This window comes from Ciconia boyciana, chromosome 24 (genome assembly GCF_034638445.1).
Source record: "Ciconia boyciana chromosome 24, ASM3463844v1, whole genome shotgun sequence".
NCBI classification, from domain to species: domain Eukaryota; kingdom Metazoa; phylum Chordata; class Aves; order Ciconiiformes; family Ciconiidae; genus Ciconia; species Ciconia boyciana.
The window spans coordinates 202,097-217,944 of record NC_132957.1 but is presented as its reverse complement, the minus strand read 5'-3'; the positions used below and the strand labels follow the sequence as shown (position 1 = coordinate 217,944).

Genomic DNA, 15,848 nt, shown 5'->3' with positions numbered 1-15,848 from the left:
ACCTCTTAGTCTCAGGTAAGGAATCTCTAACCTTGAGAGGCATCCCTGCTCAAGGGGAGAGTCACCTGGCGTGCAGTCCAGCTGCAATTCAGGGAGAGCTCAAATTGGGCCCATTTGAGGGTGAAGTTATTTATAGGGTGAAGTAGTTGTCTGCTAGTCAATAGTATAGACAAGATAGATGTCTTCGTTTTAGCTCTGGTATCTTGTTCTGTGCATTGGTTATCTTGCACTTCTGGGTTTCAAAATCACCTTTTGAAATATTTTCGAGACGCCTTCACTCCCTTGTATGTGAAGCAGGGCCTTTCCAGCTTGCCAGTTCCCCCTGAGGATGTGAGGCTTGTTGCTCCCTAGTCAGCCTGAATCAAAGTACTGCTAGGGGTCAAGTGTATCCATCACACCTGTGCAAATCCTGAGTTGGCAAATCCCAGTTCATCCTGCACTGTCGACGTGTCAGGAAGTAGCAGCTTTGTTATTGGTACAATTGCTGGTTATAGGTTTGGTGGGGGTTTTTTTGGTGTGGTGTGGTTTGGTTTTTTTTAATATTCATTGCCCTACCTGAAGGAATTAGGCAGCTGCCAGTTTTCTGGTTATTGAAAATACTTGCCAATAATTACAGCCACTTCTAATTCTCTTGTGGTGGAGAAATTATGGTGCTGGTAACATTGTTCTCCCCTACCCTTCACTGAGACTCCATTTGAATTCTTTGGTTTGATTTACAGTTTGAGAAATACTGATCTACAAATATTTAACTATTTCTTATGGCAGCAACAATATAGATAATAGATACTAAAAACAAAAATTAAGTACAGTTAGCAGTCTTGCGATTATTCACGGAAGTTAGGAACATACGATATTTTTATACAACAAGGTATTTTGATTACTTGCCACAGTCTGAAGAAGATCCAGGGTAGAAGATGCCTAGTAGAAAAAAAAAAAGAGTCTGCAAAATACAGACTTAGAGAACGAAAAAGTGACAAGATTTGAACAGAGGGGTGAATAAATTAAGCTTTTTTTTTTTTTCCCCGGTACATAAAAGATGGTGGTTGTTATGGATCAAGTTGGAATGTGAAGGGAAAAACGGGCTTAGCTGTGAACTTCATTCTGTGGATTTTTGGATAAAGATGTGTCCCTGTTCAGAGAAAGCCTGAGCTGTTAAGGAATATGATGTCAAAGCACATTGTTAAGTTTAGCCACTGAACTTCTCCAGGATGAGAGGGTCTTGGGTAAAAGCTCACTTCTTGCTCTGACCATGATCTTTGACAATAAGCAATAGAAATTCTAAATCTGAGGATTTGGCACTATGCCAGCATAGTGGAAGTGAATGGTTGTCAGCATTCAAATAATTTTTAATTTTAAACTGTACAAGAACTAATGGAGTATATATTTGACTTGAAGTTCCTTCAAAACCCTGAGCCTAAAGAAGGCTCTATGTGTGTTTTCTTCCCTACTCAGAACCCAGAGCTAATGAACAGCAGAGCTAATGAAGGTTGATTTTATAAAGCTTTGTGCTGTGTGGCTAAAGAACATGTTCTGCCTGTAACTGTTCTTAGAATTGGGACAGTTTAGTTCCTGGGTGGATTCCATGGTGTGTAGCAGAATTGTTGAACTCCAGCTGCAAGGCATGAAAAGGATGCTTTTTCTAGCTACCTACTTTGATGAAACTTACCATGTAATAGCTTTGAGCTCCTTTGTTGCTCTGTCAGATTTGGTTAAAATTAGCCACTAGAAATGAAGCTTGTTCTCTAGGTGAAATTAACAAAAACTGAAAACAAATTGAATGTTGACAACTATTAGGGAAAGAGAATACAAACAAAAGCATTGTTTTGCCTCTGGGGCAGGATGTCATCTGGAGTGCTGCAGGTAGGTTTAGTGAAAGTAGGTTTACCTTGAAAAGGTAGTACAGAGTAATACAGAGAAGACTAACAAAGACAATTAAGAGTATGAAACGGGTCCTGCATGAGGAAAGTTTAAAATAAAACTTCACCTGGGAAAAGAGATGAGGCGAGGGAAGGCAAAGATCCAGTGGATGTCTGTAAAAGGATAAATAGCACAGAGAAGGTGAATGAGGAGTGATTGTTTATTATTTTTCAGCAGAAGTAGGGACAGTGAATGTCCAGTGGCAGATTCAGAAGAAACAGAAGAAGGTTGCTCTTCATTAATATATAGCTAAACTCCTTGCCCCATAAATTCAAAAAGCAGAGACAAATTCCTGCCTGAAAGATCCACTGAGAGATAGTAAGCATCAAAATACTGTCTCTGGCTTAGGAAGTCCCTGAGTTGCAAATAGCCAGCTGATACATAATACCTGTGGAATATTTTATTGAGCTTAGTCCCTGGGCATCCAGGGAACTGTTAGACCAGGATGTGAACTAGGTAGCCTTTGCTCTGACCCAGTGTGATTGTTCTTACGACAAACAGGCAGATAGTGTGATCCCATGAACCTCAGTTTTTGGAAACTGTAAGGCTGCTTGTATAATGGAAGGGCTAATAGACTATTTTTTTTAATAGCATAAGCAAATCCTATAGCAATAGGACTGAAACAGATTTTCCTGGTCCTTAGGGCATTTCCTCAATGTTATGCAATTCTTATCATAAACTTACCAGATTCCCATTTAAAATTATTTAAGATTAAATAGCTTCTATTTTTTACCAAAAGGATATTTGCAGGATATCTAACTCAATGCAAGTGACTTGTATAAAACTTGCCTTCCAGCTAGAGAATGCCAAACTGTCCTCTGACCAGAATGACAAAGCTGCTGGTGCAGCTCGAGAGGAGTTGAAGGAGGCTCGCATGAGAATAGAAGCTCTCAGCTACCAGCTTTCTGGCCTTCAGAAACAGGTAAAGGGACTAAATTTGCTTTCATCTTTAATACAGAGCACTGTATTATGTGGATATATTAACATTTCTGTCCCTTCATATTTTCTGAATTTTATGGAGAGAAATCTTTATGTTTATTTGGGAGGGAGATGAATTTTTAACTTTTTTACTGTACCTACATAGATGCCAATTGGGTCTTCCATTGTGCTGTCTACCTAGGCTAGTGCAGCAGAAGATCGCATTCGTGAATTGGAGGAAATGATGGCTGGTGAGCGTGAAAAATTTAGGAAGGTGCTAGATGCAAAGGAGAGAGAAATGACAGAAATGAGGGACCAGATGCAGCAGCAGCTTACAGAGTACCAGGAACTCCTTGATGTTAAATTAGCACTGGACATGGAAATCAGTGCTTACCGAAAACTCCTGGAAGGAGAAGAGGAAAGGTACGTACAGATTCCATATTCTTTTCTTAGGACTATGAGATGTTATTTTCATTTCTTATGCTTATTTTTTACCACTTGAGCAGGAACGCCCAGATTTTGTTTCACTGAAGTCATACTGGCTTCACACCACAATATGTTGCATGGAACACTTACACGGAACACTTGCAAGCGTTCTCATCTGAACACCATCTTTATTTTCTTTTGGTTTTTTTTATAGTGGTCTCAGAGTACAGTAGAATATATCATTCTGTGCTTGACATTCATCTCATCTTTTTACTTAAGTGCTTATACTTCTCTGTTTTCCTGTTTTTAAATGATGTGGCCCAAGAATAGTGTGTTAGGTAGTAGATATACTGGAGGGGAGGGTTAAGTGATCTGTGTTGCTCTCATTAGCACTGCTTTCCATGTCACATAATCATACTACCAGAAAATTTCTGAGGGATGGATAGCCCCTCCCTTCTCTTATATGTAGTCCTCCTGACACACACAGTGAGGCTGCTTTCAGCCTTGGGGCATATTACTGTCTGGTTCCTGAGTATATTGTAGCATGATTGCTTTGTGTGTAGTTCCCTGAATGAGTTAATTAAAATGCTTGCTTTGTTGTATTAAGGTTGAAGCTCTCTCCAAGTCCCTCCTCCCGTGTGACAGTCTCTCGGGCTACCTCCAGCAGCAGCAGTAGCAGTACTTCACTTGTTCGCTCTTCCCGAGGCAAGAGAAAACGTATTGAAGCAGAGGAGCTCTCAGGCAGCGGAACAAGTGGAATTGGCACTGGAAGTATTAGTGGCAGCAGTAGTAGCAGTAGCTTCCAAATGTCCCAGCAAGCTTCAGCTACAGGAAGTATCAGCATAGAAGAGGTAGACCTGGAGGGCAAATATGTTCAACTTAAGAACAACTCAGAGAAGGTGAGTGTCAGTGGAACTCCTAGAAAACAAGAAGGAGGAGCTAAATTGAAATGTTTACACAGCCTTTTGTAGCACAAGTAGGTGGAGTCACTTGGAGAGCAGGAGCAACATCTCAAGGTGCAGCATCCTGCAATAATTAACAGGAGCATTTGCAAGTTGAGCGTTACAGTGTGCTAGCACGAGTGTAATGTTTGCTGCAGGAAGAGAACATAGTTTGTGTCCCAAATATCTAAACGTGTGCTGGTACCTTGCTCATGTAAATAGCCTTGCTGGCTCTAGCAGAACTTTTTTGTGTGAAATGTGTGTCTCTCTAAATTTTGCTGAATGACCTTATGGGATTTACACTTTAGACTATTAGTGGTATAGAAAAATACTTTCAAGTTAGAATGCAGAAGTCTAACAACCATGTAAATAAATTTATATTCACATTATTCTAATAACAAAGAGACCTAGAGAAAGCTCTGATGCATGTTTGCTCTGTTTTGCTCACCCTAAATAACCTTATGACTCTCTCCATTAGGATCAGTCTTTGGGTAACTGGAGACTGAAAAGACAAATTGGAGATGGAGAAGAAATTGCTTACAAATTTACTGCTAAGTATGTCCTCAGAGCTGGGCAGACCGTAACAGTAAGTTATGCTTACAATACATCAACAACAAACTCTTTTGTTGATGCTGTGGCAGTTGTAAATCTGATGTTTGGTACAGCCCGACTTGGTGTGTGACTTATGGTTTCATGGCTCTCGCTTTAGAGGAGGAGGATTTCAGTTATAAAAATGCAGAACAGAAATTGAATTGGCACAGAGGAAGTTGAAGAAAAAGGTATTTTGAGGAGTGGGTCAAGGGCTGTTTGTTTTCAAACACCTTTGCCCAGGTTTGGAATCCTGCTTAAGCTCTTAATGAAATAGGAACATATCAGAGCATTCACTCAGTCTAGTAGACTTTAGTTAAGACTAGATGTTCTCAGCCTTAACTGTAGTAGAAAGGCTGCTTTTCTATAATTTTGTATTTTATTTTCAGTCTGCAACAGATGTTCTTTCAGAAGAAAAAAATGTCTGTCTTCTAATCAGTTCCAACTATTTCTATTTAAGTATCAATTGCTCAGATAAAACATATAAAACATTAAATTGATACACTACAAGCTGCATTTTATGTCTTGGCTCCATACAGTATAGTCATTGAGACAGTGGTAGGAGAAATTTGTGTATACAGAAAAGAATTGATGACTGCAATATTAGATAAATTTTTTCTCTTGTTTGTTTTTTTTAATGGCTAGTGTTACTTTTTGTTGTAGACTGAGAATAATACCTTACTACAAGTAATGGTGTAGGTAAAAGCAGAGTAAAACTACCATTGGAATTCAGAAACAAAACTGGTATGTAGAGAGAAGTAGGAGAATTAGGGGGTTCTGTATATTTAAAAATAAAATGTGTGTAAATAGCTAATTACAGAATGTCTTCCTCACTAGATTTGGGGTGCAGATGCAGGTGTATCTCATAGTCCCCCTTCTGTTCTTGTGTGGAAGAATCAAGGCAGCTGGGGCACTGGAGGAAATATCCGCACATACCTCGTAAACTCTGAAGGAGAGGTAGGCTGTGTCTGTAGAAAAAAGCTGTGGGCTGGGTTATCTCCCTAACTCTTCAGTTGGGGGGTGGGGGGCAACGATGAAAAAATCCTGATTTTAAGATCTCCCCTATTGCCTTCTAAAATAAGACAGTTTATAACACTGAAATAATTAAATATCTGTACATATCTCTGGGATTTTGGGGAAATTTTGGAAAACTGTGGTCATCATCCTGATTACATCCATAGGCTTTTTTCCTATTTTAGAAAAAAACACCCTGCTAGTAGAGAATGTGTTTGGAATTTGAGTATGTATTTTCAGAAGAGACAAAATAATTATTGCTGGTGATTCGAAGTTACAGTATATAGTAGCTACAATATTCTGGGATGCAATGTAAATATTCATGTAGGAAGATAGCTGTCCTTTCAATGTTGGCAGTGTATCAGAATTTTTCATTTGGCACAGATTCTGTGTATTCTGCATTGTCCTACATCTGCCCACAAGTGATTTTTTTTTAAAACCATCCCTGCAGAAGACTCCTGCAAGGGAGGATCGTGCTTTGGCTGTTATTCATAAATGTGCCATTGTCCCAGTGATCTGATAGAAATAGGAAGGTGAAACAGACCACAATTGTATCAGTTTTCATGCTGCCTTTCTTGCTGGCAATTCTATGGAAGCACTTTGTGCAGGAACAGCAGCAGCACAGGACAAGGTAGGAGGGAGGGTCACTTGTACAAATAGAAAGCTAACTGGCTTAGTATTCAAATAGAAGTGGTTAAACTAGTATCTGAAAAAATTTCAAATCCATGTCCATTCCCACTGTGGTTACCTTTAGTATCCCTGCTTAGAAGTGTGTTTAGGGCGACTTTTTCCACAAGTAGAAATTTGCACCTATGATTTCAAGGGTGCAAGTGTGCAGAATAATTTCTTACTACTAAGAAGTGTTAAACATAATTTAGTAATAAAGGAAGCTTCCTGGGGTTCTAGAATTCTTTTTAGTGCCTGGTTTGGAAGACCGTCCTGATAATTGATATATGCAATTGATATAGACTATTTAGTAGAAATTAGGAATATTCTTAATGCTGTGTAATCATACTGACTATTTGTGTAATCTACTGGCCATCTCATCTGTCATTTTGTGTAGGAAGTTGCAGTGAGAAGTGTTACTAAATCAGTAGTGGTGCGAGAGAATGAAGAGGAAGACGATGAAGCAGAGTTTGGAGAGGAAGACCTTTTCAACCAGCAGGTAATACGATGCAGACCAGATGTTTAACTCATGCCTTGTTTGTTGGATTAATCAGGCATAAGATTTAGGGGAGGTCCCTTCAACTTTTGCCAGCTCTGAGCTTCCTGGTCCATTTTTCCAATGGATGCTTGCAGAGGACAATCTCAAAGTGGCTTGCAACCCTGCAGCATTACTACAATGCAGAGAGAGAGTATGATGTGAGCGATTCTTCCAGGAACTGCTGCTTGAATCAATGTTACAGCTCAAGCAGTGGCTAGTGTCAGGTCAAGATGCCAGGGTATCCATGGAAGTATGTGACAGATCACAGATTTACAGCATCGCAATGACGTAGACTATTTTTAGGGTTAGTAAGATTAGTTTTAGCAGTCAGTGTTCCTCCCATTCCAGTATTTGCTTCTCTATAGAAGAGACTCTGTGGCATTCTTGCTGTAAGCAAAATGTAACCATTGGGAAATATAACCACTAAGAACCAGGAAAGGGGGAGTGCTTCTGTTGCTGCAAGCTTCAGCTTATTGGTTTATTTTCTGATAGTATATACCTGCTACATCTGAAATAAACTTGTTTTTTCTTAATAATAACAACTGTATGTTTTCATAACCTTTAGTTAAGTACTGTGAAATAACTGACCAGCAGTTGGCAGAGTGAAAAGGAGAAAGATAGTTCATACAGGTGATACCAGAAAATATTTTAAATTTATTTCTAACTCAAGCGATTTGTTCTCCTGATCAGTGGCCATTAGTAGCTCTTTTCACAAAGAACTCATTCTGTGCAGGTTTGAAGTTGAGTTCTGAAAACTTTTTTGGTCTCCAGGAGATTGAGCAGTGTATTTGTAGTATAAAGCAGCTGAAACAAACTTTTTTTTTTTACCCAAAGCAGCAGCTATGCAGCATAGATCTCTCTCAGATGGAAACATAATTTGAAATAAAGGAAGGAACTTCCTGTTCTAAAGCTCATGACATAATGATTTTCATTTGTCATCTGTATTAGTGTTGAAAGTGTGGAGATAAACCAATCAACCCATTGTAGAAAACCACAACCAGAGTAGAGGTGTCTTAATCCTGGCAGTAGACTGTGACGTGTGCTATGCTTTCTCTGTAGTTGTGACATTCCCTGAATATAACTAAACTACAAAAAAAATGTTTTTAACAACTGAGATGATAACCAGAGTCTAGGCTTATGATATGAAAAGCTAGTAAGAATTGAGTTCAACTATGTCTGTCTTGTTTTAGGGGGATCCCAGAACAACCTCTAGAGGATGCTCAGTGATGTGAAGAAAAAAAGAACCTATTATTTGCTGATTTTTTTCATTTATTTCCTTTTATTTTTGCTATTTTTTCCCTCCAGAGCCACTGAAAACTATTTTTATATGCATCATCTGATTTCTTTGAAGTTTACTCCTTGGTACATTTTTATAAAAAAAAAATCAAAAAAAACCTTTACTGAACAAAACTGCTAGAATTTTTAATAGATTTCTTTATTTTTCCCTCTTTGTTGAAACACTATATTGGAATACAGCATTTTTCCCCATACAGAGTTTAAAGTCTTACGTACAAACCTGCAGCAGAAGAGAAACTTTTAGCTAAAATGGGATGAGACTCCTTGAGTGTATGGTAAATCTATAATTGCATATATAACCAGGATAACTTAAAAGTTTTAAGAAAGCATGTTCATCTGCAGGGCCCCAGGAGAGATCCGCAGTAGTGTTTCCTCCATACTTTAAGAGATGGTAGTATCTTGCCTGGTAGCCTCAGCAGTGTTCAGCTTAGGAAAATTAGACTGCAGGTTCATTAAAAATGCTACTCCACCAAAGGGAAGTTGCATTTGAGACATTCTTGGCTCAGGACCGTGGCATCAATCAGGACCTACTCCATGATTTGACAGCCTAGTGGTAAAAACATCTAAGTCTGTCAACACCTTAGCTCCATATCATTATTTCAGAAGATGGAGAATGATGGGTTCTGCTTACTGAATATATACACCATCTTAACGTATGGAAGTGTCAAAACCAGAGTTTTAACTTTATTTTTCAGGGGATTTTGACATTGTCACAAATGAGACCTTGTTAAATCATGGAAGCAAGTTGTGATGTACAGTATTTGTGATGTTAAGCATAATTATTTAATGCTTTTGACATTCAGCATTAAACAGAATGATTAAGATTTAGTTGTTAAAAATATTTTTACTTTTGGCAATGATAAATATTGGGGATTTTAAAGGTTATCCTGTGTAAATGTTGACTTAAAATCAGAGCTAGATGCAGCTTGTTCATACTTCTCATATGTTCAAAGGGGCATTGTCAGACATCTTAAGGATCAGTATTTGCAAAAATAGTACAGAAATAGTTTAATGACTCTTTAAAAAGTTAAAAGGAACTGCTGTAGTTTAGGACATAAGCATTGCTTTGCAATGTTCAAATGCTCCAAGTAAAGTCTAACAGTGAGTGAAGGGAGAATAATGCTTTTTATTAAAAAATGCTTTGTATGAGCAGCAGGTGATTTTTATTTCAGTATGATGCATTTTGTATCTGACAGTGCCCCTTTAGCTTAAGGTTTCTTCTGCTGCATTTCTGTGGAGATAACTCTGACTCCCGTAAGGGTTAGTGTTCATATAGTAGTGCATCTTTAAGCACTAGGAAAAAAATACTTGACTGCTCCAAAGAACGTATTGGCTACTGTACAAGCAAATGTCTTTTCCACTAGTAACTAGTTTGGATACAAAATTTGGATACCATTTGATGCCAGCGTAGAATCCTGTTTTTACCTGCACTCTTGAACTCTCATCTTGTCATTCAAATAGTTTAGACTCATCAAACAAGCTACAGGGTTTGGATGTTTTCGGTGGCTTTTGGACATTATGTTCTCTGAACAGTATTGTGACTGACAGATATAACCTAGAAAGTCAGTTTAGTGGCTTTGACTGATGGCTTTGTAATGCAAGCAGGGTGGGAACAAAAGGGGTTTTTTTTAAGCTTAGGGATTTATTTTGCCATTTAAAAATAAATCAAATATACTACTTTTCTTTGAGTGGGATGACTGAATTACTGAAGTTAAACTAATACAAATTTAGAATTATGTTTTAGTCTATTATGAGAAGATCCATTACAAAAAAGCAGTATGAAGATTTGGCTGTTTTTGGGCTAATGGGATAACTTTATTGATGTACTTAGCCGTTTTTCTAATGTGAGTTTCCCACTCTGCTTGAGTAGAAGGTTAACTATGTAGTAAATCATGTCTATTTCTCTGTAAAATGTATCTAGTGAAATTATGTTTCTCAGACATACTGTTATCAGTTACCTTTTTTTAATTTGTTGTTATGCAAATGAATGCAATCAATGTAAAAGTAGTTTTGCAATGCACCTTCCAACCACTGGACAGCATTTCCCTTTCTGACCCACAGCTTCTATGATATACTTACATAATGTTTGAGGGCTTTTTGCTTTTTTTTTTCTAAAGATCTGTATTTATTTTTTTTACATTGGCCAGTTTTCAGATTGCTTATTCTTCTTTAAGATTGTCCTGTAAATTTAAGATTGTTCTGTGATCTTAAATACTAAAGCAATTAGTGTGTAGTTCAGTTGCATTTTTTTTCTGTGATTTTTTTTTTTCTGTAAAGAATGGGCTAGGAAAGGCAGCTTGAATGAGGAAAAACCTCTTGCTACCTGAGCCATAGTTTTCTTCACAGCTACTGTATGGGGAATGTGTCTTCTTGTAGCCTTAAGGACTGGTGCTTGCAGATCTCTTGTGATGAGCACTGTGCCCTTCTGTAACAGTCTGCAGAATTTGTCCTTAGATTTGGAACTGTGTCCTTTATAACTTTGGGAACAGTTTATTTTATTCTTCAGTACCATGTTTAGGTATATACAGGTGTTCATATAAAACAGTGATTGACACTGTGGGAAAAGCTGAATGCCATCAATCTAAATGTGTGTAATTCTGTCACCACAAGTGCTTTCTAAAAGGCTACTAAAAATATGAGAAATAATTCCTAGCTGTAAATTACAAGACACAGAAAAACTACTGTATTCTATGTGTACTTTCTTTTTTGTGTGTGCATCTTCTCTAGACACCATCCTTTCCTCTTCCTGTTGATGCTGAGCTTCAGTGTAATGGCACTATCCCTTTAAGGTTGGTGCTCCATACTGGGAGCTTTTTGGCTTTACCAAACCAAAAAGCATTGTTTCTTTCTTTTCTGTCTTTCAAGTATTTTTTTTTTCAGGATAATTAAAGCTTTTTGTTCAAATAAAATCCAGTGCCCCTTGCCCTCCTTTTCCTGTTTGATCCTCTATGTCAACCACTCTTGAAGAAGCTGGAGGATAGTCAGCATTTCTACTCCAGTGTCTGATACCAGGTGTAGAGCTTCAAGGAGAAATAATATGACTTGTCAGGAAAAAAATTATTTTAAGGCTTCTCTGATTAGGAAAATTAACCAGTATAGGTTTTATCAGAGTAGTTACTTGAGTGTAACCACCCATATGGATGTCTTATTCCAGAAAAATAAGCAAACAACTTTATTCTGGATGAAATCATAAAAATTATTGCTAAATTATTCTCACTGGTTAAGAGGGGGAAAGAATAACAGCATAACTGCAGCAGAATAGTTAAGCCAATCTTTTTGTTGTGTAGATCATAAGAGTATCATATAAAATATGATTAACACGTACTACCTACTCCTAAGTTTGTACCATGTGAAAACGCTTGTGTCAGAACAAGTCCATCCACCTGCAGAACCATCGGTAACGTGGTGTCCTGCAGTGTGAGATACAGTTACAGAGAGCCTCTGACATTTCATGCCACTTCCTTCTCCCTTGTTTCTATATTTGTAACTGTAGCTGTTGTGTTGCAGTGACTTATTCCGAGTAATAGAGTGGCTATGATTCCTTTGTTGCTGCACAGCTTTATTTCCCAGTGTCTCTACTTAGGCTAGTTTGGGACTCTAGATTTGCCCTGGCAAAGACCATAGTTTACACTGATGCATTGATCACTTGTCTTCAGCACCATTTTGCGATTAGATGGGAGTTGGCTGGTATAGTTTGTGTTTGTAGCAGGAACCAAAAGTCTCAGGAAGAAAATAAAGATCTGCTTCCCATGACCTGTAATGTAAAAGCCAGACGAGCTTGTCTGCAGCTTGTATTAGTCAAGAAAATTGTATTGCAGTGTGAAGCAGACCATACTGTGAAAGGAGATCACTTAATGTGCATGTATATCCTTGAGCAACGGGACACCTCATGTTCAGTTCAGGGATCTTACTGTTTTTATACACCCTTTTTTCTTCTTTTTAATGCTCATCCTGTATAAAGGCCCTTTAACTGCAACCTGAACAGGGGTTAGTTAGAAGCAGCTTGTAGAAATCTTCTCTACACCCCAGAACATTTGAGAATGTTTCTTTTGTGTGCATCAGAAATTTTGATGCTGTATGAAAACATGCATGCTGTATGTTTTATACCTCTTGTAGCCACTTCTCTCACTTCCTCACTGTTAAGCCATTCTATCTCTTCTTTCTGTATCTTCTTTTGAAAGTCTTACCTCTAAACAAAGGCATTATCCACATTTGATACTGCGTTTTATTGCCACTGTTGGGTCCAAACCCTGTGTAGGCAGGAAACAAAGCCTTGTAAACCAGTGAGTGGAAGGTGAGATAGCGATTGCATTTTTCAAAGCATTGTTTTAGCTAAATGTCAAGACAAATTATATTGGAGAGTTTCTTTTCTCACTTAAAATGGCCTGGGAAACAGAATTTTTATTTGCCCTTCAATATGCTTAGCTTTAAACCAGTTTAAAATAATTGAAAGGTTTTTTTTATACAAGACCATATTTACATGCAATTATTGTTTGTAAACATAATGCCTTTCTTGAAATGCTAAGGTCTAGAGAGTTAACAGAATGCTTAATATTTAAAGACTCCGTTCAGAATAGCACAAGCAGTGAATTGACTTGGAGTTCAGGAAAATAAAATGTGTTTTATTGAACTTCCAAATTTTCTAGTTAGCTTTTAATGAAGTGACAATTCTGTGTTGATAAGGTAGATGTAATTGTGTATTCCAGCTACCCAGATCATCCTTACACTAAAATTACAAGCAATAAGCTATTTTAAACAAGTTTAAGCCAAAATGCTTTCCATTTGGGCACAATAGTACCTTCTCAGTTGAACTCTTATTTTCATAACAGTGATGCCTTGTGACTTGAATTGTGATTTTTTTAATTTTTTTTTTTAAACACAATCTTTATTTAGATAGCTCTGTTTCTAGGTCACTGGTCAGTTTAACTGACCACCTCGGGTCAGCTGCTGCAGATGAGTTTTTGGAAGGTTCAAGTTTTTAAAATAAGGAATTGTGAAAAAGGTTGCAAATTGAAATACAAAGACAAAATGATGAAAATGTTCACATGGAACTTATGAAAACTACATAATGAATCTAGACTTTATCATTTCAAAGTGGGTTTTTTTCTTTCTAGAATATGCATGCCAAATGTCTTGTCTTTTTCAATGATTTGTAATATACATTTTATGACTGGAAACTTTTTGTACAACACACTCGAATAAATGTTTTGCATTTTATTTGTTTCCTTGTTTCATTTAACCAACACAGAGGCCATATGGGCTGTTTGAGATGATTCATCCCAAGGGACCTTCCTGTGTGTAGAGAGATAGGGGACAATGAGCTATCTGCACTCCTGAAAGAGACCAGCTGAAGTGTGTGGTGTGCTCCGGAAGCAAATGAATGCTTTCCTTTGAACTGTGCACGGATGCAGTGCTCATGGAAAGTGCTGTCCTGAAAAGCAGAGGGAAGAACTTGAGTAGCTGGAGCAGATAAACTTCCCCTTCCTTTCTCCTCACCCTGCTGACCTCTATGGCCCCTGCACTGAAGGCCTGGGTTCCATTTAGCCCACTTGATCTGGACTTGAGAGAACAAGAGCAGATACTGAGCTGGGGCAGTGATTGATTCTTAGGAACTAGGAAATGGGCTGAAGCATTGCTGTGAGCTGCTGTGTTCATTGTTAGCCTAGCTCAATTTCCAGTCCATTTCTTTTCACTAGTCTGTACTCATAAACTTGTACCATAGGCAACTACCCCATCATTAGCACTAGCTGATAATTCTGCAAGGTGTAGGAATGGTTTCTTTTTCAAGTGGACAGACCCACAGCCAGGATGATATTGTCACCAAAATCGGGAATCAAACTCCTTAACACCAATGTAGTATGAAGAAGCAGGCATTCTTTATTATGGTGCCAGATGCACAGGGGCTCGTTCCACCTAGCGTGCATACCGCAGGTTACATCAGCCAAAACTTATATTGTCCAATTACATACATATGCATCAGATAGGCATATGCATACATACATATGCATCACACTTCCCAGAATGATCATGCATATTCATTCTGTTTCCCAGAACCAATTATCATATTCCCATGGTCATTGCACATGTGTCCTTGAGCTCCAAGGGGCTTCTGTGGGGGTCTCTGGTGGTCCTCGGTGGTTGTACTGGTGTGTCCTTTAGTCGACCCCTTCTTCTGGACGTGCGCAATCCCACCTTGCTTATGTAACTTGCTCCCCTTCTTCATGGTGCACGGTCCCTAACAATGATTTGGCACCCTTAACCCAAACCAATTATTCTAACCACCCTCGACTCGTTGTCAAGATGGGCTGGGGCTGTACTGGGAACACAGCAGCATGACCGTACTACTCCTCGTCCAATTGTCTTTGGGCATAGCAGCACATCCATAGCCATAGGTGTACAAACACAACATTAAAGCAGTGTCTACCCTGCTCCTATCTCTATGTTGCTTAGTTACAAAAGAATGAACTAATCATTTTGGTTACATCTGGTTACAATATGGTTTACAATACTCTCTCTTCTGAGGTGGGCTCTAGCTAGTGAAGATGAGGGTAGTTTTGGCTTTAGCTCTGCTGTAATGCTCAGTTCCTTGTCTCACAGAGAGGCGAGGAGCGATCTCCTTTCTGTACATCACATCTACTCCTGGAAAAAGCTCTGTAGCGTTATCGTCTCCCATTTGCTTCTGCCAACTCCCACAGCATTCTTACATTCTTACTTGATGGAGGATATACCATTGTGGAATTAATGCAGTCTTTAAGGGTATGAGCCTCTTACCAGAGCCATCTAAGGCAGAGCGAACCATCATCATAGCCTCAAAGGACAGAATTAATTCCAGAGAAAATTCACCTGGGAGCTGCTCTCTGTAGGGAGCCTAGATCATAATGCTCGTATTTCACGTCAGGATGTAGTTGTGCAGCATTTTCCTCTGTGGTAAAGCCGGTACCTTCCTGTTGCCTGTGTGGGGCTGCGCTGAAAACCCGATACTTACATGCTGTGCTGTATTCAACCCGCAAAACGTCCCGGGTCTGGCGGGCAGCCCAGCCCAGCCCAGCTCCATACCCAGCCTCCCGCACTTGCTCCGCTGGGGAGCACGAAGCTGGGGCGTTACTTGGCAGCCCGGGGAACCGCACCCCCAGCCGCCCCTGGCCCCAGCACCGCGGGTGGTGCGGGCGCGCCTCCAGCCTCCGGACTTAACATCTTTCTCAGGGCCACCTCCACCACAGTCGGTGGTGACAGCAAAAGGCATCCCGACACGGGCCGCGACCCGCTGCCCTCACCCCCGTGCCCGGCGGGGCCACGAGGCGCGGTGGTACACGCGTCCCCCCCGTCCCATTCCCGCCCCGCCCCGGGCATGGCGGGGAGCAGGCCCGCCCCCGCGGCCTTCGCGGGCCCCAGCCCGCCCTCGCCGCCCCGGCTCCGGCTTCGCTGAGGCGACACCGGTGGCCCGAGCCCCGCCGCCGCCCCCAGCCGCTGCACAGAGCGCCCGGCCCCCCCGCCCCCGGCGGAGGGGAGAGCAGCGCGGTGCGCTCTGGGAGCGGCGGTGCCGT

The 15,848-nt window shown here is 39.9% G+C and overlaps 1 protein-coding gene across 1 annotated transcript in view; it reads left to right on the top strand.

The window, feature by feature from the left end:
- LMNB2 (lamin B2) overlaps positions 1–13,521 on the top strand; it is a 42,569-nt gene extending 29,048 nt beyond the window's left edge. The window contains exons 6-12 of the mRNA XM_072845227.1: positions 2,714–2,839; positions 3,038–3,258; positions 3,869–4,160; positions 4,681–4,788; positions 5,628–5,747; positions 6,868–6,969; positions 8,199–13,521. Coding sequence (XP_072701328.1) covers positions 2,714–2,839; positions 3,038–3,258; positions 3,869–4,160; positions 4,681–4,788; positions 5,628–5,747; positions 6,868–6,969; positions 8,199–8,240 — 1,011 coding nt within the window. The 3' untranslated portion in view covers positions 8,241–13,521. The remainder of the gene's footprint in view (positions 1–2,713; positions 2,840–3,037; positions 3,259–3,868; positions 4,161–4,680; positions 4,789–5,627; positions 5,748–6,867; positions 6,970–8,198) is intronic.
- Positions 13,522–15,848: the final 2,327 nt, after the last annotated feature.